Here is a 27,466-nt window from a genome sequence, read left to right as displayed (position 1 = left end):
CATTTAAGTAATAAAAGAGACAGCAGGCGGTGGATGGTAGGACTATTACTTCAATCAGCCTAACCCTGCTGCTGCTAACAGTGACAGCAGGAGGGGTGGATGGGAGAATTCATCTGCAGCTCCTGCGCTGTAAATAAATACGGTATTTAAAAAAAAACGACGTGGGTTCCCCCGTATTTTTTATAATGAGCCAGACAAAACTCACAGCTGCAACCCTCAGCTGTCAGATTCAGCAATGCTGGATATCAAGAATAGAGGGGTCCCTACGCCATATTTTAATTATTTCAATAAATAATTTTAAAAAACAGCGGGGGGTCCCCCCCATTTTTGACAACCAGCCTTGCTAAAGGTCACAGCTGGGGGCTGGTATTCTAAGGCTGATAAGGGTTACCTCCGGTCACTGAGCTCCATTCCCAGCTGGGCTGAACTGTGATCAGATCCCCGATAGTAAAGTGAGCACTCACGGCGGGGATCTCACAGAAGTCACCACAGCTCAGCCTGGCTGGGATTGGAGCTCAGTGACCGGAGGTAACATCTATGACGACACCCCCGGTCACTGATGCTCTGCTCCCAAGCAGCTCATTCACCAGTGGTTTTCAGCCGGGACGGTCGCATCTTTGCACCGTCCAGGTTGAAAACTGTATATCCCCCAGATATAGATTACGGCGTGGGACAGAACGATAGACAGGTATGGGTATATTGTTGGTTTTGTATTTTACTTTTATTACAGGAGATCGATGGCTTCACTTGGTTTAGGCGTTGCAGTAAGTATGGTTTAATTAAGTATAATAAAAGGAGTCTGTCATTTTTTTCAAATAAAAGACTTTATTCTGGCTGTGTCTTTATCTAACATTACAACTATAGGATTAGTAATGGATAGGTGTCTTATAGACGCTTCTACATTACTAAGCCGTGGGCTTTATATCACTGGTGACATCAACCCCACAACTATTACCCCACCTGCCACCGCTACAGGGCAAGTGGGAAGAGCTGGGCAAAGTGCCAGAATTGGTGCATCTAATAGATGTGCCTTTTATGGCCAGCTGCAGGCTGCTATTTTTAGGCTGGGGGGGATCAATATCCATGGCCCCTTACCAGCCTGAGAATATCAGCCCCCAGCTGTGAGCTTTAGCAAGGCTGGTTGTCAAAAATGAGGGGGACCCCGCAGCATTTTTTTAAAATTATTTATTTAAATAATTAGAAAATATGGCATGGGGACCCCTCTATTCTTGATATCCAACCCTCCTGAACCTGACAGCTGAGGGTTTTGTCTGGCTGGTTATAAAAAATAGGGGGGAACCCACGCCGTTTTTTTTAAATTACCGTATTTATTTATAGCACAGGAGCGGCAGATGAAAACTCCCATCCGCTGCTCCTGCTGTCACTGTTATTAGCAATAGTTAATAGTCCCATCAGCTGCAGCCTGTTGTCTCTTTTATTACTTAGATGTAACTCTCATCATTCTCCAATGCTCGCGCCGACTGCCGGCAGAACAGGGAAGAATGACGAGAGCCGTGTTCAGCACCCGGTGCCGGTGAATAGTGCTTACTGAAACGCTTCTTCCCTGGCGCCGATGCATGTTACATGGATGACATCCATGTAAGTTATGTGTATGCACGTGTGGGAAGTTTTATGGCCCGTGCTGATAAAAAATGGACATGCCAGCGTGTTTTTGCCCACGGACACACGGTTCGTGGAAACACACTGACATGTGCACAGACCCATTCACTTGAATAGGCAAATAGCGCTTTGTTCCTCCCGAGTCTCTCCGCATGTCTAACTAGCACTGTACAGCCACATATGAGGTATTGCCATGTTCAGTAGAAATTGTGGAACACATTTTGTTGCCATTTTTACCTACTTCTTGTGTGAAAATGTAAAATATTTGGCTAAAACAACATTTTGGTGGTAAAAATTTAGTTATCTTGTCCTCACTGCCCAATGGTATAAAATTCTGTGACACACCCATGGTGTCAATATGACTGAGGTGTAGTTCATAAAATGTTGTCACTTATGGGGGGTTCTGCTGTTTTGGCACCTCATGGGCTCTCCCAGTGGGTCATGGCACCTGCAAACCATAACAGTAAAATCTGGCGCTCCTCTTCTGAGCTCTGCCATGCGCCCAAACAGTGGTTTATCCCCACATATGGGGTATCAGCGAACTCAGGACAAATTGCACAATAACTTTTGGGGTCTAATTTCTTCTGTTACACTTGGGAAAATAAACAATTGGGAGCGAAAAGATTATTTTGTGAAAAAAATATGATTTTTTTATTTTTATGGCTCTACGTTATAAACTTCTGTGAAGAACTCAGGGGTTCAAAGTGCTCACCACACATCTAGATAAGTTCCATAGGGGGTCTAGTTTCCAAAATGGTGTCACTTGGGGGTTCCACTGCTTAGGCACATCAGGGCCTCTCAAAACGTGACATGACGTCTGATCTTAATTCTATCCAATCTTGAGTTGAAAAAGTAAAACGGCACTCCTTCCCTTCCGAGCTCTGCCATGCGCCAAAACAGTGGTTTCCCCCACATATAGGGTATCAGCATACTCAGGACAAATTGCACAACACCTTTTGAGGTCCAATTTCTCCTGTTACCCTTGGGAAAATAAAAAAATTAGGGGTGAAAAGAACATTTTTGTAATGCTGGTTATAAAAACAGGCAGACTTTAACCTCCAGGCGGAGAGGAGGGAGAAGCTATTTTTGACGCAAAGAGAGGTGCATTTTTATAGATATGGAAATAAAGCAGGTAGAATCCTGGCTAATCTGGCAAAAAGTATGAGACCCCTACAAGGAATTTATCAACTTAGGGACCCCTCGGGATTAATTCAATAAGATCCCCTGATATTAAATAAAATCTTGGGAACATATTATGAGGAACTTTACAATGAATCTACCACCCCAGTGTGATCAATCAGACCTTACTAAACGAAACGAACATGCCAATATTCACAGACGAGCATAACTCTTTTTTAAACAAACCAATTTCTAAGGAGGAGGTACTTTCTGCCATGACAAATTCCAAAAATTGTAAAGCCCCCGGTCCAGATGGATATTCTGCTGAATTTTTTAAACTTCTATCCCCAGAAGTCACACCAATATTGACACAATCAGCTAATAAAACCCTTGAGAGTGACCCCTTATTCCCTTCAGCTAATCTAACAGGGCCTATATTAAGCTGATCTTAAACCTGGAAAGTGTAACGCCGCTGGGTTTATACCTTTTTCTTCGGCATTACTTTTGCATGTCTCTGCTTTAACCCTTGCTCCTCTCCCCCTAACATGCAGGGATACTGTAGTCTGTTGCCTGTATGGACGCTGCTCAGTTCCCTGTCACCGCTGCGTAGCTGTACATGTGCTGTGATGTCTTTGCTCTGCTGCATGGCCACTCGCATGTGCTGTCCCTGGCTGTCGCTGGTGAAGCTAGCCACGGCTTGCAAGGTCCTCTGCAGTTGGTGCATGACGTTCCACGTGTGTGCAGGCTAGCAGTCGCTGCCAGGTGCCCTAAGCCACTGTTCCTGAGCTGACTGTGCTGTAATGGTTTCTGTTTGAGCTTAGGGTGCGCGCGGCCACACCTACCCTGCTTTTATTAGGGTTTGAGTGTGCACCTGTGTGGCTTCCTCAGCCTATTGCTGAGGAGCAGCTCCTATATAAACTCCCTCTTTCCTATTGGGCGTTGCCAGAGCATTGCATTGTGTTTCTGTGTCTTGCCTTGTGAGGTATCCAGCTCCCGTTCTGTCTGCAGTATGTTCTGGGAGAGCTGATACCTGTCTTTCGACTGTTCTGGGGGCAGAGTAGCCAGATCTGCCTGTCCTGGAGGCTGCATATCCAGATCCGCTTGTGTTTCGTTTTTCCGCCTAATCTGGGGGCAGAGTACCCAGACCTGCCTATCCTGGAGGCTGCATATCCAGTACCTGTTCCTGTCTGAACTGTGTCCGTAGTGCTATGTTCCTGAAGTCCTTTTGTGTCTGACACCCCGCACCCAGTGACTGAACTTTCAGGGCTCATATTTTAAAGATGGAGTCCGGAGTTCTTGCTGAGCTCCTTCTATGCTGTGCTCAGCCTTCCATGCGGTGCTAACCCCGTCTGGCCCAGTTCCAGTCCAGCGGTGTTTGCACCATCATGCTTGAATTCCTTCCTAGGTCCGATGCCCGGAGCCTGACGGTGTAGCTAGGAACCTAATGTCTACTGCTACATGGTCCTGTGCCTTCCGTGTCCCAGTCGATGACCTGGGCTGCCACACCGGTGTCCCAGATGTCTATCCGGTATTCCTGATATCCAGCCTGTGTCTGATGTCCTGATGTCCTTTCTGTGTCCGATGCCCTGGGCTGCCACGCCAGTGTCCCAGCCGATGACCTGGGCTGCCACGCCAGTGTCCCAGATGTCCTGATGTTCTTCCTGTGTCCGATTACCCGATGCCCTGGGCTGCCACGCTAGTGTCCCAGCCGATGACCTGGGCTGCCACGCCAGTGTCCCAGATGTCCTGCCTCTGTCTGATGTCCTGCCTGTGTCCGATGTCCTGCCTGTGACCCGATGTTCCCTGGGGTCCACCCTGTGATGACGTCTGTCCTGGGTCTGTGTCTGATGTTCTCCTGCTGAGCCTGTGCTGCGCCTGAGGCCTGAGAGAGAGAGGCCGTCCTAGTAAGCCTGTTTGGTGTACCCTACTCTGATGTGTGGAATCGGGATCCTAACATTATGTTTCATTATGTACTGTGTTTTCATTTAAGTAAACTTTGTTTCTTCATACCTGAAGTTGTGCGGTGTAATCTAGTTCTGCATATCGCCATCTTGTCCACATGCTCAGCTGCCACAGACCCTGCTCACTGCCTTTCCCTAGTCTGGGTAGGTCCAGGTAACTCTATGTGGTCCAGTGGGTCCACTTTCCATTCCCACTAGGGACGCTCGCCCCACGTCGTTATGTTTGGCGACGTGGAGGCGTCGTCTTGGCCGCATCCGCGGTCGCAGCCGTAACAGAAAGGACCCCGCTCTGCCATCCTCCTATAGACCTATATCATTAATCAAATTCATTTAAAAAATAATGGCAGACAGATTGCAAAATAATATCTGGAAGGTTTACAGCCAGTCTCAGGCAGGCTTTATAAAAGGTAGATCGGCAACTTGAAATGTACGTAAGGTTCTTTTGGCACTCGATAAGATCTATTCCAATAAGTCCTGTCCGGAGGGGAATGACGCCCCGGCTTTGGTTTCCATAGACGAAGAAATGGCGTTTGATAATGTAAAGTGGGATTGGTTGTATAAAGTTCTGAACAAGATGTCACTATCAGGTCCCTTCCTTGACTATATACGTGCTTTCTACCATTCCCCTACTGCACAGGTTTATACCCCAGGCTTTCTCTCAGGGCTCAGGTGCCTTCTCTCTAAAAAAGGGGCACCAGACAAGGATGTCCACTTTCCCCACTTTTGTTCAAAATAGCAATTGAGCCTTTAGTCCGCACTTTATCTAAGCCATCTATCTTCAAGAGAATACGAATCAATAAACAGGTGCTGCAATCAGCCTTTTTTTGCGGATGATGTTATCCTATTTATGGCTAATCCTAAAGATCACTTACCAAAAATTTTGACCTTGTTGAGGAATATGGTACATACTCGGGCTTTAGGATCAAAATAAATGAATGCAAACTTTTCCCGCTAACTGAGAAAGGGGCAACTCTGCTACGGAAAATCCCCTGGGGAGGTATCTCCGTTACTTCATCTTATATTACCTACTTAGGTATCAAAATTGGCAGGAATTCCTCATCTCTCTATTACCTAAATTATCCCCCCCAAATAGCTAAAATATTAAACCAATTGAAAGTGTGGCAGTCTTCCAATTTCGTTGATGGGAAGAGCTCATCTTGCACCCACTTCAAACATTGACCCTCTTGCTCAAACATTCTGATGTTAATTTTCTAAATAGCCAATTCCGCCAATTTATATGGAACCGTAAACGTCCCAGGATTGCTCTCTCAAAATTGATGGCCTCTAGGGAGGATGGAGGAATAAATTTTCCTAGTATCAGGAATTATAACTTAGCTTGTAATATGCGATACAGTATTAATTGGCTGCACAATAGACGTTTGTATACAGACACCTCACTAGATGCTGATTTTGCACATCCCCTAAATTTGTCGGCCATTTTACATGCGCGCCTTTCCTCCCTGCCCCAACGTAACCCTGATGTTCTGTTCGGGTCATAGTGACCCGAACAGACTTTTTGCGGCCCTGTAGATTTTTTTTCTGTAAGTCTATAAAACTTGAGACTCCTTGACTTTTCCTCATTTGGGGGGCCTACCTATGAGTATTTTTTTTTTTTTTTCGTTTACTTTTTGATACATGCAAAAAGTTACACTTGTTGTGTTCGGGTCATAGTGACCCGACATCGTTTTTTACAGCTGTGAGGCCATATTTTCAGTGAAATAAAGGAGTTATAACCTCAGTTCGGTCTATTTATTGCATCTACTATTGTATATCAATTGATTTATTTCCTAAATTATTTTAATGGGGTCGTACACGCGCTCTACCGGGGGTATGCATTGAGATCTGCGCACCATAAAAATGGCTTTATAATATTTTTGGTGCGCAGTCTATTCTAAAATGTAGAGTGCATCTGGAGAGATCACTTATTGTGCACTACACATGTATATTATGCGCAGAACGGACTGCTCAGAATGCGCTGTCTAAGACGTTTTTTTTTGTAAAGCTGAGCTGTAAAGTCTTGCAAATAATTTGTGTAGTTTTCTATTTTCGTTTTGCTCATTGATCTGTTTTTTTCAGAATAAAAACAAAAAAAAAAGATTTCTAGTTCATTTTTCTTTTTTTTTACTACCAAACATGTTCACAAACAGTCTAGTAAGCAAAAAGTATAAAAAAAAATGGAATTAGAGTGTCTAAAATCAAGGTTTAATAAGCCGGGTCATAGTGACCCGGAACACTACAAGTGTATAGTAAATGCGAACAAAACAGCAGGACAATCAATCCTATTTAGGGTCTTGTCTCAACCTAGAAAGCGGGTAGGAAAAAATACAGCCTTTCTTTTACAATATCTAAATATTTACCTTCTTGGGCAAATCCTGAACTTCCTCAGGGTATAGAAAATAAATTATACATTGCCTGGCGACAGAAGGAGATTACTAAGGTTTCACATCTTCTCCACCCAACAGAAGCTAGATGGTTAACATGCTCCGAAGTGCTTGAGAAATATGATCTGCCGCCTTTACATTCTCTTCAGTATGAACAAATCAAACGTTCAGTTATGTCCAAACTACAAGATGTCACATTTCAAGTCGTAATATGCTGGACGATCTGCTCCAATACCCTAATGGGACCCCCTCTATCTCCGCAATATACTCCATAATAAAACCACATTTATTAGACCCTCATCCAGATACTTTTTTTTAAGTATTGGAGACAACTGGAAGATACTGAAACCCCCTCCTTAATAAGAAAGCAGTTGGTCTCTCTTCCGGAAACACATAATTAATGAGAATTGGAGGGAAACTCAATTTAAAATTATGCACAGAGCAATCTACGCTTTTAACATTCATAAACCGGATACTAGACCTGACAGACTTACAGCATGCCCTAGATGTCAGCGACCTAGCTCTGATTTATTACATGGCCTTTGGTCTTGTGGTAGTATAGTCCCATTTTGGGACTTGGTTTCTGGATTGCTCAGTAACTTGTGGAGCAATATGACATAACTTTCTCTACCATTGGCGATCTTACACTATGGGGGAAATCTGAGAGGTGAGGGTTGTGAAGATGGAGGCCCCCCCAATCCCAATACTAATACACTCTATTGTGATTTTGGCTAAAAAGTCGATTCTCAGGCATTAGCTCGATTCATCTACCCCACAGTTGTCAGATTTGATAGCCCAATTACATCATTATCTGGCAATTGAGAAGGGGGACGCACTTATAAATAAAGAGGCACAAGCAGGTACATTTCTCAAGAAATGGAGTCAGTTGATTGGAAAATTTTGTAGTAATGATGAAAGGTGGAGGATGATAGATCCTTTTTCCTCCACTATGGTATCTTATAGAAAAACTGAGAAACAATCTAGGCCCACTTCAATTACCGAAGGATTGTCCTTGATGTGTTTGAGGTCAGATGTTTTACTATTTGAAGGAGAGGCAGGCTGAACCGCTGGTTTGGATGGGTGAGATGACCTGGTAGAGGCTCCCCCCTTCCCTTTTCTTTCTAGACTATTATTCGTTTTTGTATTTTTGCTAACCTTATTGGTTATCCTTCATAGTCTGCATACCATAACTAAGGTTACCTTTGTTATTTTTGAAAAATGACATTCTCAATCTAAAATTTTAGCTTACATTAGCCATGATTGTAATAACTGTGAAGTCTATCTGTCATGATTAATGGTACCTACGCTGATAGGTTGTTGTTTTATGTTGTTGCTTCTATAATTTTTCAATAAAAAGTTAAATTAAAAAAAGAACATTTTTGCAAAAAAAATATGATTTTTTTATTTTCATGGCTCAATGTCATAAACTTCTGTGAAACACTTGGCGGTTCAAAGTGCTCACCACACATCTAGTGCTCCTTCCCTTCCGAGCTTTGCCATGCGCGCAAATAGTGGTTTACCCCCACATATGGGGTATCAACATACTCAGGAAAAATTGCACAACAACTTTTGAGGTTCAATTTCTCCTGTTACCCTTGGTAAAATAAAAAATTGGGGGTGAAAATATCATTTTTGTGGGAAAAATGATTTTTTTTTATTTTCAAGACTCTACATTATAAACTTCTGTGAAGCACATGGGGGTTCAAAGTGCTCACCACACATCTAGATATGTTCCTTGGGGGGGGTCTACTTTCCAAAATGGGTCACTTGTGGGGGGTTTCCACTGTTTAGGCACATCAGGGGCTCTCTAAACGCGACATGGTGTCCAATCTCAATTTCAGCCAATTTTGTGTTGAAAAAGTCAAACGACGCTCCTTTCCTTCCGAGCTCTGCCATACCCCCAAACAGCAGTTTACCCGCACATAGGGGGTATCGGTGTATTCAGGAGAAATTGCATAACAACTTTTATGGTTCATTTTCTCTTTTTACACTTGTGAGAATAAAAAAAAATTGGTTCTGAATTCATTTTTTTGTGAAAAAAAGTTAAAATTTTATTTTTTTTAAACATTCCAAAAATTCCAGTAAAGCACCTGAAGGGTTAGTAAACTTCTTCAATGTGGTTTTGAACACCTTGAGAGGTGCAGTTTTTAGAATGGCATCACTTTTCGGTATCTTCTATCATATAGGCCCCTCAAAGTGACTTCAAATGTGATGTAGTCCCTAAAAAAATGGTGTTGTAAAAATAAGAAATCGCTGTTCAACTTTTAACCCCTATAAACTTCCTAACAAAATAACATTTTGGTTCCAAGACTGTGCTAATGTCAAGTAGACATGTGGGAAATGTTACTGATTAAGTATTTTGTGTGACATAACTCTGTGATTTAAGGGCATGAAAATTCAAAGTTGGAAAATTGTGAAATTTTCTAAATTTTTGCCAAATTCCTGTTTGTTTCACAAATAAAAGCAAATCATATCAAAGAAATGTTACTACTATCATGAAGTACAATATGTCACGAGAAAACAATCTCAGAATCACCGGGATCCATGGAAGCGTTCCAAAGTCATTACCTCATAAACAGACGGTGGTCAGAATTGTAAAAATTGGCCCGAGATCATTAACGTGCAAATCACCCTTGGGGCAAAGGGGTTAGTGTGGTTTAAGAGATTAGAGATTATGTACACTACCAGCTCCATGCAACCTCGGAAACATCTACTGGATCCTTCCCACTTCTGCACACCTTAGATTTTATTAAGAGGAATAAAAATATTTTTTTAACTGGATTACATATAGCTTTGCTTAAAAAAAATTGTTTAACTCCTTCACGACATCTGTTGTACAAATACAGCGCTGCTAGCGCTCCGCTCGGTTCCGTACATGTAACAAACACACGGTCTTAGGCAGTGGCGTAACTACCGCGGTCGCAGCGGTCGCCACTGCGACGGGGCCCGGCAGGTCAGGGGCTTGCCGCCCGGCAGGTCAGAGGCACCACCGGCCGACACAATTTGCAGTGCAGGAGATCCCTCCCGTACGGCAACAGTCCGAGGCGTACCTGGGGGGGCAGGGCGCAGCCGGCAGGGGGGGTGCAGTCGGGCCACCTAATGTGGCGGTCCGCAGCGTCTCCCCCGGCGGCTGCATTCTGCCGCCCCCCGCACTGGGAGTCAGCTGTTCTCTGCACCGACTGTCAAGCTGACAGCCAGCACAGAGAAGCTGCAGAGCGCCGACTCCCAATGTGTGCAGAGGTGGAGGGGAGCCCCTGCAGAGTGGCTGCGGCAGGCAGGGAGAAATCCCTGCAGCTCCGCTGCCCAGCGATCTGTCTTCCTGCTTCCTCTCACACAGACGCGCCGCTGGATGACGTCATCAGTCAGTGGCCGGCTGTGTCAGAGGAAGGCGATGAGATGCTGTGGCAGAGAGCGAGGAGAGGTGAGAGGTGTGTGTGGGAGTATGTGTGTGTATGTGTGTGTGTGTTGCGCTCTGCAGTGGAATGTGCAGAGAAGTAAATGGTGTGTGTGTAGGGGGAGGAGAGGGCAATGATGGGGATGGTGGTGGAGGAGGAAATGATGGAAGTGGTGGAATGGGCAAGGATGGGGATGGTGGTGGAATGGGCAAGGATGGAGATGGTGGTGGAGGAGGAAATAATGGAAGTGGTGGAATGGGCAAGGATGGGGATGGTGGTGGATTGGGCAAGGACGGGGATGGTGGTGGAGGAGGAAATGATGGAAGTGGTGGAATGGGCAAGGACGGGGATGGTGGTGGAGGAGGAAATGATGGAAGTGGTGGAATGGGCAAGGATGGGGATGGTGGTGGAGGAGGAAATGTTGGAAGTGGTAGAATGGGCAAGGATGGGGATGGTGGTGGAAAGGGCAAGGAAGGGGATGGTGGTGGAGGAGGAAATGATGGAAGTGGTGGAATGGACAAGGATGGGGATGGTGGGGGAGGAGGAAATTATGGAAGTGGTGGAATAGGCAAGGAGGCGTATCTAGGGCAGTGGCGTATCTAGGGGGGTGGCAGCCGGGGCATGTAGGGAATTAATTAATAGGGAATTAATTAATAGGGAAAATGTGAATTTGGGTGGAAAATATTTTGGCATGGTGGGGGGTCCCATTTGAAAGTTCGCACCGGGGCCCATAACTTTGTAGTTACGCCACTGGTCTTAGGCTACCGTCACACTAGCAGTATTTGGTCAGTATTTTACATCAGTATTTGTAAGCCAAAACCAGGAGTGGCTGATAAATACAGAAGTGGTGCATATGTTTCTATTATACTTTTCCTCTAATTGTTCCACTCCTGGTTTTGGCTTACAAATACTGATGTAAAATACTGACCAAATACTGCTAGTGTGACGGTAGCCTAAGACCAGTCCCATAATTTTTGTAGTTACGCCACTGGTCTTAGGCTACCGTCACACTAGCAGTATTTGGTCAGTATTTTACATCAGTATTTGTAAGCCAAAACCAGGAGTGGAACAATTAGAGGAAAAGTATAATAGAAACATATGCACCACTTCTGTATTTATCAGCCACTCCTGGTTTTGGCTTACAAATACTGATGTTAAATACTGACCAAATACTGCTAGTGTGACGGTAGCCTAACTCTGAGCGGGAGTTAGCGCTATATGAGAACTGACATCCTGCAGCAACACCCATGATCAGTGCTAGTGCCGATCGTAGGTATTTAACCCCGCTAATGCCACTGTCAATAGTGACATTGATTGTGTTGTGCCGATGGTCTCCATGGTGACCCAGGGAATAAAGGTGCCCATGGGGTCACCCAGGTAAGGTGGCTTGTAAGCTCCTGCTCAGAGCACTATCTGACATGCCTCCTCCCTGTGTGTAATGCAAGGAAAGTTGATATCCCATTCTGGGACAAGGTAAAAACGTAAAAAAAAAAGTTTAAAAAAAATGTTAAAATGTTAAAAATAGTCACAAAATAAAGAAAAAAAAAGAGAAAAAAATATTAATCCAATAAATACATATATTTACGTAAAAACAAAAATAAACAAATCAAGTACACATATTTTGGTATCGCCACATCCGGAACAACCCAACCTACAAAACTGTCACACTAGTTAACCTCTTCAGTGAAGACTGAAAAAAATGCAAAAAGTATGCATTTTCATAATACCACTGATCAAAAAGCGAAATAAAATGTGATAAAAATTTTTAAATGGAAATAAAATGATAGAGCTGAAAACATCATCATGTCCCGCAAAAAAACAAGCGGGCATATACCTCCATCAACGGCAAAATAAAAAAGCTATAGCTCTCAAAATATAACGATGCAAAAAGTCTTTTATCTATAAAACAGTTTTGTGTAAAAATGCCAAAACATTAAAAAAATGATATAAATGTGGTATCAATATAATCATACTGAAAAGAAGAATAAGGCTGCCTTATCAATTTTAACACATGGTGAACAGGATAAAAAAATTAATTCCTGAATTGCTGGGTTTTGTTCAACCTGCCTCCCAAAAATTGGAATAGAAAGCAATAAAAAATGTTACGTGACCGAAAATGGTACCAATAAAAACATGAACTCATACCGAAAAAAAATCAAGCCTTAACTCTGTTGGCAGAAATATGGAAAAAATATAGATCTCAAAATATGATGATGCAAAATCTTTGCTTTGCAAAAAAGCGTTATTTAGTGTGTGACAGCAAGCACACATAAAAATTATATAAATCTGGTATCTGATACAGCAGTTATTCCATGGCAGTTAGTCAGGGCAGGAGTCAGGTAACCCACACTCTGCTCTCCCTTCTATCCATGTGCTTTATTCCTATCGTCCTATGTTCCCTTGCCATCCACATCCACTGCCCCATCCCTCCTCCATCACGACTCATATTCATCAGCTCCTCTCTCCTTCCCTCTTCCATTTACAGCTCCCATGCAGTTCTCACCTTCCTGAAAAACCTCAGCCCATCTTGCCCAAACACACTGCACAAAAAAATCTTCGTGCAATTCCAAAAACTACTTGCTCTTTATCCTCCTACTCCTTCTGATCTCGGGGGATATCTCCCCCAATCCTGGTCCACCATCCCTCAACCTTAACCCCTATCCTACCTCGTATCATAGCCACACTAATCTTATTAATACTACTTGCGCTCCTTCATATCCTTCTTTTAATTGTGGTGCCCTTTGCAATCCACAGTCTGTATGTAACAAACTTCCTTTTCTGCACAATTACTTTCTGAACAACTCTCTGAGTCTGTTGGCCCTCACTGAAACCTGGATTCAGGATTCTGACACTGTCTCCCCTGCTGCCATTTCCCATGGTGGCCTACAATTCTCCCATTCCTCGAGACTTAGAAACAAACGTGGTGGAGTCGACATACTCCGGTCCCCACAATTCACATTCCAGGTCATCCCCCCAGTTCCATCACTCTCATTCCCTTCTTTTGAGGTCCACACCATCAGGCTCTTTCGTCCCCTCTCCCTCATAGTAGCGGTCATATATCGGCCCCCAGGTTCGCCCACCCAGTTCCTTGACCACTTCTCAGGCTGGCTGCTGCACTTCACGTCCTCAGAACTCCAAACCCTTATCCTGGGAGACTTCAACATCCACATAAACAACCCCACTTCCACATCTGCATCCCAGCTTCTATCTCTAACCACTTCTCTTGGCCTCTCACAGTTCTCAACCTCTGAAACACACAAAGACAGTAACACCCTTGACCTGGTCTTTGCCCGGCTCTGCTCAATCTCCTACCTAGATAACTCACAGCTTCCGCTCTCTGACCACAACATTTTCTCCTTTGTGCTCACAATCCCTCGCCCACCCCAGTACACTCCTACCTACACACATTCAGAAATCTACATGCTATTAACTCTCATACACTTTCAGACTCCTTACACTCATCACTGTCCCCAATCTCCTCTTTTTCCTGTCCTGATCTGGCAGTACACCACTACAATGACACTCTTAGAAGCACCCTGGACCAACTAGCGCCCTCTGAAACTCCAAGCACAGAGTAAAACAGCCCTGGCTCATATCTCAAACCTGATTTCTCCAGCGATGCTCTAGGTGTGCTGAAGGCTTATGGAGGAAAATTCGCACACCAGAAGACTTCATCCACTTCAAATTTATGTTAATAACCTATAATTCTGCCCTTCACTTCGTCAAACAGACTTACTTCACCACCCTGATCTCCTCACTATCCAACAACCCCAAGAAACTTTTTGACACCTTTCATTCCCTCCTCCGGCCAAAAGCACAAGCCCCCATCACAGACATTTGTGCTGATGACCTGGCCTCCCACTTTATAGAGAAAATAATCAGTCAGGAAATCCGCTCCCAGCCAGTAAGTGCTGTGACTCCCATGCCTCCCTGCATTTCCCCTGGCTCACTCTCCACATTCGATCCCATCACAGAAGTCTCCAGGCTCCTCTCTTCTTCTCGTCTGACTACATGCACTACTGACCCCATTCCTTCTCATCTCCTCCAGCCTCTCTCTCTAGTCGTCACAAGTCACCTAACTACAATCTTTAATCTCTCCCTCTCCTCAGGCATTTTCCCATCCTCCTTCAAACACTATCATTACTCCAAGGGTGTCAAACTGCATTCCTCGAGGGCCTCAAACCATGCGTGTTTTCAAGATTTCCTTAGCATTGCACAAGGTGCTGGAATCATTCTCTGCAGGTGATTAAATTATCACCTGTGCAATGCAAGGAAATCCTGAAAACATGACCTGTTTGCAGCCCTCAAGGAATGCAGTTTGACACCCCTGCATTACTCCATTATTAAAGAAACCCTCTCAATCCATCCTGCACAAATAACTACAGACCAGTCTCCAACCTCCCCTTCATCTCTAAACTCTTGGAGCACCTGGTCTACTCCCACCTTACCTGATACCTCTCCACTCACTCCCTCCTAGACCCTTCACAGTCTGGCTTCCGCCCCCTACACTCGACAGAGACTGCACTCATCAAAGTGACCAATGACCTTCTGACAGCAAAGTGTAACGGTGACCACTCTCTGCTCATTCTTCTCGACCACTCTGCAGCTTTTGACACTATTGACCACCCTTTCCTACTCTCTAGGCTCCAGTCACTAGGCATTAAGGACACTGCTCTCTCCTGATTCTCTTCCTATCTTTCTAATCGCTCCTTCAGGATTCTGTTTGCTGGCTCCACTTCATCTTCTCTTTATCTCACTTTTGGGGTACTTCAGGGCTCAGTCCTTGGCCCTCTTCTCTTCTCTCTCTACACAGTCCCAATTGGACAGAACATCAGCAGATTTGGCTTTCAGTACCATCTTTATGCCGATGACACACAACGATATACTTCATCTCCTGACCTTACTCCCATTGTACTACAGAACGCCAGTGACTCTCTGTCTGCAGTCTCCGACATCATGTCTGCCCTCTATCTGAAGCTCAACCTCTCCAAAACTGATTATCTTCCGCTCCCACCCTCTACTAACCTCCCTAAACCTGACATTTCCCTCTCTCTGTGGATGGCACCATAATAACCGGCAGCAGGCGCGCTGTCTGGGTGTTATGTTTGACACCAATCTCGCCTTCACTTCCCATATACAATCTCTTGCCCGCTCGTGCCGCATACACCTAAAGAACATCTCTAGAATCCGCCCTTTTCTCACCATGGAAACAACAAAAACCCACACTGTCGCCCTGATCCACTCCCGCCTGGACTACAGTAATGCTCTATTACTTGGCCTCCCCGTTACTCGACTTTTCCCTCTTCAGCTTATCCTCAATGCAGCAGCCAGGGTCATCTACCTGGCTAATCGGTATTCAGATGCAGCCACTCTTCGACAGTCGTTACACTGGCTACCCATTCATTATAGGATCCAATTCAAAGTTCTTGTTCTCACCCACAAAGCTTTCCACAGTGTGGCACCCCTTACATCTCCTCCCGTATTTCTGTCTATTGGCTTAGCCGACCGCTGCGCTCTGCAAATGACTTTCGACTAACCTCTGCACTAATCCGTACCTCCCACTCCCGTCTCCAAGACTTCTCCCGCGCTGCACCAATCCTCTGGAATGCTCTACCCCAAGAAATTAGGACCATTCACAATTTGCATAGTTTTAGGCGCGCCCTCAAAATATTTTTGTTCAGAGCGGCCTATCACGTTCCTTAATAAAAGTCATTTTAGGTTTGTGTGTGTGTGTGTAGCCCATTCACTACTTCCATCTATCCCCCATCCCCTGAAGATGGCTGGACCATCATTGTAAATATATCATTGTAAATACACACCTGTACTTTGTATCTCCCCCACCTCATTGTAGATTGTAAGCTCTCATGAGCAGGGTCGTCTTATTTTGCTTTAATTATTGTATTGTTAACGTTGTTACTTATGACTTGCGTTTGAAACTGTTAAACTGTAAAGCGCTGCGGAATATGTTGGCGCTACATAAAGATTATTATTATTTATTAGTGGTATTGCAGTAATCGCACCGACCCAAAGAATAAAGTCATCTTATCACTTACATCTCACGAGCAACTGCGCACAAAATAAACAGAACAAATTCTTCACCTGCTGCTGATTTGTTCATTCTGCTGCACAAACATTGCCATAAGGCTTGGCGTGCATTTATCCTGCGCTCTACACTGAACGCTTACACTGGGGTTACTGTGTAAATCTCTAAAATACGTGATTCAGACGCAATCCAGTGGAAGATTCCCTATAATGAGGCAGATGAAGACCCTTTGTCGCTGTCTATCCTGTGATCCAGTGGTGTCTGTCTTTTTAAGCGTAGTGTGGTGCAGTGACCAAGGTTGCAGCCAGAGGGCGCTGTGTGTGCACTTCAAGATGCACTTGGAGGCATGCTTGTGATGAAACAATGTCTGGTAGTGTGATTAATGGGCGGTATGTATCACAGAGGTGGGTGGCCCTGTGATGGAAGCCTGGGTATGTTTTGCTCAAGCAGATCTACTGCTGAGGGATTTGTTTACATTGGGAAGGCTTTCAGGTGATTTGAGAGATGGGTGGGTCTAGTCACCTACAAACCCACCCAAAGAGGCATGTCTGAACATGTAAGTTGGTTTTGTGTTGAAGGACCTGTGGTGATGTCACGCTCACCTGACTGGCCATGTGACAGGTACCTGGGTCTGGTTACACCTATGAAAAGTAGGTGTGTGTAGCACATAGTGTGAGTGTTTGGGAGACTGCAACTGTGGACAGACTTCCATGTGTCCTGGCTGGACACTACAGACTGGCCTGTGAGCTGTAGGTCTTGGACGGTCGGTGTTGGGGGCTCCTGGGAGTGGAGTCGCCCTGGAAGCACCTAGTGACCGTAGACCTGGATGGTGTGTTGAGGACCTGGGTCTGACATGAAGTCAGCCTGAGCAATGGACTCCTGAAAGGTAACCCCGGATGGGGGGAATTGTAATATACAGCAGAGAAGCCTATCTGCCACATGAACTGTCTGATGTCCTTTAATGTTTCGTGGCTGTATTGCAATGGACTATACATCATATGGTTTATGCAGTTTAATAAACCAGACTCATGTGAGGTACCGTGCCTGAGTGCTTGAATCTTGTGCCAAGCGAGTGTCCCCCAACACACTCAGGTAGCGTATTCCCACAGTACATAAAAGCACGGTTGGGAAGTTTTGTGCACTTCTGAAAAGAAGGACACCGCTAAACAGAGGCTAGACAGAGTACAGAGTAACTCTACTGCCTCATTATAGTTACTCCCATATGTCCAGTAATGAATGTTAGATACTTTGTAGTGCCTGCATCTCTGCATGCAGTCCCCCTCTCCCTGCAGAGGCACCAGTGTACTCACTGCCGAGGCTCTCGTCCTGCTCCTTCCGGGTCTGCTGCTGCCTGGGGTGCGTGCACTCCTACCAGGTCTCCAGGCACTGTGCTTAGGGTGTGCGCACACTTCCTCTTTCTTAAAGGGGCCACGTGCGTTCCTCTAAAGTGTACCCAGCAAGTAGCTGGAGGTCACTTACTATTTAAAAGAAAACTAACAAAAGATGGACACAGGAGCTAAAATAAGCAATTTTATTGAAGAGAAAATTCTAAAAAAGTGTATAAATACATCAATACAAACAACAATAAGAACGATGCAATGATAAAAGAAAGGCAACACTAGTGCCACGCGCAAGCACAATAAACAAGAGGGCCGTACAAAAAATACATATATGTATAGTAATATATTGAATAAGTGCCTATAAAGGATTCAAGTAGGTGGGCTGGTTACTATGCATACGATTAAATCATACTAAGAAGGCCCCGACGCGTGTTTCGCACACGTTGCTTCCTCGGGGGGCGCCCCCCGAGGAAGCAACGTGTGCGAAACGCGCGTCGGGGCCTTCTTTTTCCATGCACTAGCATAAGGTTGGTTCATTGCCGTTAGCTCTATTTTCATCCTTCATTTTTACTCCCTGTTACCACGGTGGAATAATTCTGGCCTTACTTATTATACACATACATATGGGACTCCCCGGAATTTTCGGAATATATACTGTTGTGTATAGGATGCATAGGGTCCCCCATGGTATTTGGAGTGTTTTATGTGTATGTGCGCAGGCTTTGAACCTTCTTACAGATTTATGACGTCTTGGAGCCTTACTTCGGTGGTGTGGCTGCTTCTATGTTCTGTTATTTATTGGCACTATTACTCAGTATGATTTAATCGTATGCATAGTAACCAGCCCACCTACTTGAATCCTTTATAGGCACTTATTCAATATATTACTATACATATATGTATTTTTTGTACGGCCCTCTTGTTTATTGTGCTTGCGCGTGGCACTAGTGTTGCCTTTCTTTTATCATTGCATCGTTCTTATTGTTGTTTGTATTGATGTATTTATACACTTTTTTAGAATTTTCTCTTCAATAAAATTGCTTATTTTAGCTCCTGTGTCCATCTTTTGTTGGTTTTCTTATATATACATTATGGCGGAGTATTTACTTTGATTTGCCCCCCTTGTAGGTTTACTTACTATTTAAAGCACCTCTTCCAACACAGAAGTGCCTGTGCAATGTTGTGATTTTGTTTCTAGCAATCTTGTCAGTTCTCAGGTCCCAGTGTTTGCATCTAGTCTGTTGCACCCACCAATGCTCACCTCAAAGGCAGCCGAACCAGTTGCACCCGCCAGTGCTCACCTCAACAGCAGCCGAACCAGTTGCACACACCAGTGCTCACCTCATCGGCAGTCGTGCCAGCAGCACCTGCCAGTGCTCACCTCTCCGCCAGCCTGTCCTGTCTCCACCTGCGGTTCCTGTCATCTTCTCTGCCTGTCTGCTTCTGTTGGACATTCTCTCGGGCCATCCCAGCTACCCATTCCTAGGGGTCAGCTGCCATCCACCCAAGGTCAGTCCTGGAGTAGCACCTGGACCACCTCCATCTAGCTACCCATTCCTAGGGGTCAGCTGCCATCCACCCAAGGTCAGTCCTGGAGTAGCACCTGGACCACCTCCCTTGTCTCTCCCTGGATCTCGATGTTGAGAGCTGCTGCGTATCCAAGGTCAGATTGAGTGAGGCCCCTAGTCACTCCCCTCCAGGTCTTCCTTGGGCTTTGGCACAGTGGTTCCACCACCCAGCCTAGTACACACTTCAGTATAAATGACACACCATAATCTTATATGGTATATAACTGTTAGTTAGGAAGAGATTCCAACACGAATTAATATAAAAACATACTACTTTTATTAATCAAACATAAAAACAGCTAATATTAAAAAACAAGGAAAATAACCTAAAAAAGAGGGGAAAACACAGCATAAATATATGTAATAGCAAAAGGGGAGAGCAATATACAAAGGAAATGATGAATATCACTTATAATAGCAAAAAAAGAAAATCAATAATCTGCACTGGTAATACTAGGAAAAATTCCTGAGATACCGTATGCTGAAAACTGGTCTACAACATGCATAAAAGATCAAAGAAGGCATAGCCCTTGTATATTTCTCCATTCTAGGCAATCAACAGGGAAGCAGTATGAAGAGCATAACCAAAATGTAAGGTGCCTGCGTGCTCTGCACATATGAAAATCCTGCAATGGAAACTTACCTTAATGTGGTCCTCCCACAGTAATCCAGGATGTCATAGTGCACTTAATAGGCTAATATTATTAACATTGCTATTAGTAATATAATAGCCTATATTATTGATGCACTACTGGTATATTACCTGTACTAGAATAGGACAGGAGACTGTGGAAAAAGGCTGTGTACCCCTCACACCCGACAGGCATCGTTTCGCTGCTCGCTTCTTTTTGATATTCATATGTGTTACCCTGTTACCCTTGTGAAAATGAAAATTCTGTGGCTGAAGCAACATTTGTAAATTTATTTTTTCATTCTCAGGGCTGAATGTTATAAAATTCTGTGAAGCACCAGTGGGTTCAAGGTGCTCAGCAAACCTGTGGATAAATTTCCTGAGAGGTGTGAAGTTTCAAAAATGGGGTCAACCTGTGCATTTTTTTTCACTGTTTAGGTACATCAGAGGCTCTGTAAACACACTATGGCATCTGCTATCTATTCCAGCCAATTGTGCACTCCAAAAGTCAAATGAAACTCCTTCGGGTTCCGAGCGTCCAAACAGTAGTTTTCCACCGCATATGCTGTATCAGCATACTCAGGAGAAATTGCACAACAAATTGTATAATACATTTCTCCTGTTACCCTTGTGAAAATTAAAAATTTGGGGCTAAAGCAACGTTTTTGCTTGAATTTCTGATATTTTTTACAAATAAACGCAAACAGTTTCTACCTAAACTTACAACTAATATAAAGTACAATGTGTCATGAAGAGCAATCTCAGAATCAATGGTATTCGTTGAAGCGTTCCAGTGTTATTACCACATAAAGTTACACTGGTCAGAATTGTACAATTTGGCCTGGTCAGGAAAGGGAAAACAGGTTTCAGGGAGAAGGAGATAATGTTCAATTGGATGCCATTAGTGATGAGCGAGTACCGTATGTTGCGTCGACCTAAACTAAATCTACGAGCACACCGAAATACTCCTGAACATGCCACCTGAACATGCTTGGAGAAACTAGAGTATCGAGCATACTCGCTTATCACTAGATGCCATATTACCAAATTACAGGGGAATTATTCCCTAGAAGAATTAAGATATCAAATATATGGAGAAACACACTGCAACAGCTGTTCTGTATTGTGGAGTCACGGTGTGTTTGAGAGATTTTGTAAAGGTACCATGCACATGCTTCTGCACATCATGGCTTCTCTAAAAAAAAACCAATATATTAAAAAAGATTTGAAGCAATCTGGTACAAATGCATTGACTTTATTTAACATCGCTCAGTGAAGGATTACTTTGTCTATAGTCTCCCTGCTAAATAGGCTTTCTGGCACTCCACTATATTATATAGCCTTCACCACTTCTTAAATCTCCTTCTGTGTCTGTTAACTTACACAACAGGATCAGAACATAAACCCGCAACAATAAATGCTGCACAGTAGACAATGTTAGAACAGCAATGTTAATTAGAACATATAGTATGCTTAATATATTTGCATCTAATATCATACACCGTTTAATACTGAGCACAGTAGTTCAACACCAGCAAAATCTGGTTCAGAAAAAAATCATTTATCATTTTACAATTCATACTGGAGCATAAATTTCATTTGCAAAAAAAAATAACAGTACCCTGAAATACTGTTTGTGATATTGTACCTGTCCTTATTAAACTTATATTACACTTCATGATTTTAGCCCCTGATATTGTACAATATTTAATCAAATACTTAAACAAAACCAACCTTTCCTTCAGAATTAGCAGACGATACCTTAACAACCTTGTTCCGGTTCAGTTTCCTCTTCACCCAGTCTTCTACTTGGACATTGAACTTCATAAAGGTAACATATGTTAGATAAGCTATGAGAAGCATGAGGCTCTCCCACCACTGGATGAAATTGTCCAAGAAAAAAGTTATGAGCATAAGCAATCCCACAATATAAAAAGACACATCTCGAAACAGTGGCCACCAGGTGAGGTTTAACACCTCCTTAGAAAATAAAGCACACATGCCAATTACAAAGAGGATATTAAATACTGCTGATCCAACGATGGTTCCAATACCAACATTGCTGTGAGATATAAATACTCCTATCAGTGATGTAAACAGTTCTGGGGCGGATCCACCAGCAGCCATAAAAGTGGCCCCTGCCACATCATCAGAAATCATCAGTTTTTCAGTGATGACTGTTAATGAGGGTACAAAAAATTCATCACAAACTACAGCTAGTGCTATGAACATATAAATCATTCCAAATATATGGAGCACAACAGCACCCCTCTTTCTGTCTTCTAAAGAAAAAATGTCTTCTGGGTATTCTCCCTTGGAAGCAGATTTATTTTTGTCATTTTTATAGTTCATGGATATAGTAGACCCAGGGGTATCATTCTGGTTTTGCTCTACAAAGTCCATCAGATTTCGTTGATGCCGTTGCATCGGAGTATGGCTATTTGTAGCACTGGTCACGTCATTGCTGTAAAGCTCTATCTTTAAAAAGGCACCAACTGAAGTGGACAAAGTGCTTATGGCTGTTATACTGACTAAAAGACCCAGTATTCTAATAAGTCTCAGTTTCTTATGAAAAAATGGATTCTTCTGGTTGTGGCGAGGAAATATATTTCCTATGCAGCAGCTTTCTGTGATATTGTCAGCAGATTTTTCATGGAGGCCCATTTTCAATCGCATTAACAAAAATGCTAGGAATTACAAAAAAAATAAAATCCAATATACGGACATGCTTTTTTTCACTTTTATTAGCTCTTTAATAGATGTGAAAGCTTTTTCTTGCGTAGGTTTCTTTTCGTAGATTTTTCATTCATGCCTAAAAACAGGAAAAGAGAAGTAAATATTATTAAGCAATGACTAAATTGCATATGCACATTAGTTTAATTTCAGTATGTTACAGAACATTCATACTGGCGATAGTTGGCTGTAAGTACACAAGATCCAATGATTCACAAGTGTAAACAAGACAGTGATCAGCTAAAATTTGTTCTTTGGCCGATCACATACTTTATGTGATCTAAAATATGTTTTTCAGTAGCACAGACCTCCAGCTGTAAGAGCTACATATCATGCAAAAAGATTCTCTTCTGCTCTATTGGCACTTACTTAAAGGGAACCTGTCATGTCTCAGCTATTAACTTGCAGATATGGAACTAATCTGTACCTTAATAGCATTCTAAAGCTGGGCGGCTGCTACACTGAGGGCCGGCTGCCATGGAGAAATTAACTTTATTCCTCCCTTCAGCCTTCGGCTTTTAGTCATAGAGTTGTGTCCAGAGCGGCTCTCCAGTCACAGTTTTGTACATAGCGAACAAAAGCTATAATCACGCCCAGGCACCGACTGACAGCTCGCTCTGTACTAGTGCACTGCTGTGTAATTCAGTGAGGGAGCATGGTTACAGCTGCTGCTCAGTATGTACTGAATGATGACTGATGGCGCACTGGCCGTGACTCTATGACTGAAAGCTGCCAGGAAGAATAAAGTCAATTTCCTCTTGCTAGTCAGGCCTTCAGTGCAGTGGCCGGGCAGGACTGGAACGCTATTAACCCCTTAACACCATTGGACGTACTATCCCATCAAGGTGACCTGGGACTTTATTCCCAGTGACGGGATAGTACGTCCAGAGTGATCAGCTGCGCTCACGGGGGGAGCACAGCCGATCACGGCCGGGTGTCAGCTGACTATCGCAACTGACATCCAGCACTATGTGCCAGGAGCGGTCACGGACCGCCCCTGGCACATTAACCCCCGGCACACTACGACCAAACATGATCGCAGCGTTCCAGGAGCATAGGGAAGCATCGCGCAGGAAGGGGGCTTCCCTGAGACCATCGGTACAAGGCGATTTTCTCACCTTGTACCGAGCATCTCCTAAAAAAAATCCTAAATAAAGAAAAAAAAAATATTGTTCCCATAAATACATTCCTTTATCCAAATTAAAAAAAACAAACAATAAAAGTACACATATTTAGCATCGCCGCATCCATAACGACTCGATCTATAAAACTGTCCCACTAGTTAACCCCTTCAGTGAACACCGTAAAAAAAAAAAAAAGGCAAAAACAACCCTTTATTATCATACCGCCGAACAAAAAGTGGAATAGCACGCAATCAAAAAGACAGATATAAATAACCATGGTACCGCTAAAAACGTCATCTTGTCCCGCAAAAAAACGAGCCGCAATACAGTGTCATCAGTGAAAAAATAAAAAAGTTATAGTCCTCAGAATAAATAATTCTTTTTTCTATAAAATAGTTATCGTATAAAAGCGCCAAAACATAAAAAAAATCTAAATGAGGTATCGCTGTAATCGTACTGACCCAAAAAATAAAACTGCTTTATCCATTTTACCAAACGCGGAACGGTATAAACGCCCCTCCCCCTCCAAAAGAAATTATTATTATTATTATTATTTATTTATATAGTACCATTGATTCCATGGTGCTGTACATGAGAAGGGGTTACATACAAGTTACAAATATCACATACAGCAAACAAACTAACAATGACGGACTGATACAGAGGGGCGAGGACCCTGCCCTTGCGGGCTTACATTCTACAGGATTATTGGGAGGGAGACAGTAGGTTGAGGGTTGCAGGAGCTCCGGTGTTGGTGAGGCGGTAGCTCCGGTGTTGGTGAGGCGGTAGCTCCGGTGTTGGTGAGGCGGTAGCTTCAATAGTGATGAGGCAGCAGCGGTGTCAGTGCAGGCTGTAGGCTTTCCTGAAGAGATGAGTTTTCAGGTTCCGTCTGAAGGATCCGACTGTGGTTGATAGTCGTACGTGTTGGGGCAGAGAGTTCCAGAGGATGGGGGATATTCGGGAGAAGTCTTAGAGGCGATTGGATGAGGAGCGAATAAGTGTGGAGGAGAGAAGGAGGTCTTGGGAGGACCGGAGATCACGTGAGGGAAGATATCGAGAGATTAGTTCAGAGATATATGGAGGAGACAGGTTGTGGATGGCTTTGTAGGTCAGTATTAGCAATTTGAACTGGATACGCTGAGGGAATGGGAGCCAGTGAAGAGATTTGCAGAGGGGGGAAGCGGAGGAGTAGCGAGGAGAGAGATGGATTAGTCGGGCAGCAGAGTTAAGGATGGACTGGAGAGGTGCAAGGGTGTTAGCAGGGAGGCCACAGAAAAGGATGTTGCAGTAGTCAAGGCGGGAAATGATGAGGGCGTGCACAAGCATTTTAGTAGATTGGGGGTTGAGGAAAGGACGGATCCTGGAGATATTTTTGAGCTGGAGGCGACAGGAGGTGGAAAGAGCTTGGATGTGTAGTTTGAAGGACAGGGCAGAGTCGAAGGTTACTCCGAGGCAGCGGACTTCGGGTACAGGGGAAAGCATGATGTCATTGACTGCGATAGATAGGTCAGGTAAGGAAGATTTGTGGGATGGAGGAAAGATGATGAGTTCAGATTTGTCCACATTGAGTTTGAGGAAGTGAGAGGAGAAGAAGGAGGATATGGCTGATAGGCACTCTGGGATTCTGGACAGCAGAGCGGTGACGTCTGGGCCAGAGAGGTAGATCTGAGTGTCAGCAGCATAGAGGTGGTACTGGAATCCATGGGACTTTGAGTTGTCCCAAGCCAAGTGTATAGATTGAGAAGAGTAGGGGTCCTAGAACAGAGCCTTGGGGGACTCCAACAGAGAGAGGGTGGGATGAGGAGGTAGTATGGGAGTGGGAGACGCTGAATGTGCGGTTGGAAAGGTACGAGGCGATCCAGGATAGGGCAAGGTCTTTGATGCCAAAGGAGGAGAGCATCTGCAGTAGGAGGCAGTGGTCAACTGTGTCGAAAGCAGAGGACAGGTCTAGAAGGAGGAGTAAAGAGTATTGTCCAGTAGCTTTGGCGGTAAGTAGGTCGTTAGTGATTTTGGTCAGGGCAGTCTCAGTTGAGTGATGGGGGCGGAAACCAGATTGTAGATTGTCGTACAACAAGTTAGATGAGAGGTGGGAGGAGAGTTCAGCATGGACGTGCTGCTCCAGGAGTTTGGTAGCAAATGGGAGCAGCGATATTGGGCGATAGCTGGACATAGCAGTTGGATCGAGGGTTGGCTTTTTAAGGATAGGCGTGATTGTGGCATGTTTGAACGCAGAGGGGAAGGTGCCAGAAGTTAGTGATATGTTGAAGAGGTGGGTTAGGGATGGGATAAGTGTGGTGGTGAGGTTGGGGAGGAGGTGGGATGGGATGGGGTCGAGTGCACAGGTGGTGAGGTGGGATTTGGAGAGGAGACAATCAAGTCCCCCTTCAGTGATGTTGGATAGGGAGGTTATGGGGTTTGGGCATTGGTCTGGTATACAAAGGGGTTGTGGTGGTTGAACAATAAAGACTTGCCTTGTCTGGTCGATCTTATTTTTAAAGTGTGTGGCAAAGTCCTCAGCAGAGATGAGGGAGGTTGGAGGGGGCAGTGGGGGGCAGAGGAGGGAGTTAAATGTTTTGAATAACTGTTTGGGGTTGTGGGATAGGGAAGATACGAGGGTTGTGAAGTAGGCCAATTCATGAATAGCTGGTTTTTGGTCATACTGCCTCACAAAAATCAGAATAAAAAGCAATCAAAAAATGTCACGTGCCCAAAAATGTTACCAGTAAAAACGTCAACTCGTCCCGCAAAAAACAAGACCTCACATGATTCTGTGGACCAAAATATGGGAAAATTATAGCTCTCAAAATATGGTAACGCAAAAAAATATTTTTTGCAATAAAAAGCGTCTTTTAGTGTGTGACAGCTGCCAATCATAAAAATCCGCTAAAAAACCCACTATAAAAGTAAATCAAACCCCCCTTCATCACCCCCTTAGTTAGGGAAAATTAAAAAAATGTATTTATTTCCATTTTCCCATTAGGGTTGGGGCTAGGGTTAGAGTTAGCATTAGGGTTGGGGCTAGGGTTAGGATTACATTTATGGTTGGGATCAGGGTTAGGGGTGTGTCAGGGTTAGGGGTGTGGTAAGGGTTATGGTTGGGATTAGGGTTAGGGGTGTGTTGGAGTTAGGGGTGTGGTTAGGGTTGGGGTGTGGTTGCGATTAGGGGTGTGTTTGGGTTAGGGTTTCAGTTAGAATTGGGGGTTTCCACTGTTTAGGCACATCAGGGCTCTCCAAACGCGACATGGCATCCGATCTCAATTCCAGCCAATTCTGCGTTGAAAAAGTAAAACAGTGCTCCTTCCCTTCCGAGCTCTCCCGTGCGCCCAAACAGGGGTTTATCCCACCATATGGGGAATCAGCGTGCTCAGGACAAATTGGACAACAACTTCTGGGGTCCAATTTCCCTTGGTACCCTTGGGAAATTAAAAATTTGGGGGGCTAAAAAAAAAACATTTTTGTGGGACAAAAATGATTTTTTTCTTTTCACGGCTCTGCGTAATAAACTGTAGTGAAATACTTGGGGGTTCAAAGTTCTCACAACACATCTAGAT

The 27,466-nt window shown here is 44.0% G+C and overlaps 1 protein-coding gene across 4 annotated transcripts in view; it reads right to left on the bottom strand.

Moving 5' to 3' along the window:
- The window catches only part of SLC24A2 (solute carrier family 24 member 2), a 548,803-nt gene that overhangs the window by 467,235 nt on the left and 54,102 nt on the right, over positions 1–27,466 (bottom strand). For 2 of the 4 annotated variants that reach the window (XM_069766061.1, XM_069766047.1), the window contains exon 2: positions 21,793–22,870. In XM_069766061.1, coding sequence (XP_069622162.1) covers positions 21,793–22,734 — 942 coding nt within the window. In that variant the 5' untranslated portion in view covers positions 22,735–22,870. The remainder of the gene's footprint in view (positions 1–21,792; positions 22,871–27,466) is intronic. The other 2 variants (XM_069766070.1, XM_069766053.1) reach the window with 1 other exon arrangement.

The sequence above is a fragment of the Ranitomeya imitator genome, chromosome 1 (genome assembly GCF_032444005.1).
Source record: "Ranitomeya imitator isolate aRanImi1 chromosome 1, aRanImi1.pri, whole genome shotgun sequence".
In the NCBI taxonomy this organism is placed as follows: Eukaryota; Metazoa; Chordata; class Amphibia; order Anura; family Dendrobatidae; genus Ranitomeya; species Ranitomeya imitator.
Note: the sequence above shows the minus strand (reverse complement) of the source record. Positions and strands in the feature narration are given on the sequence as shown.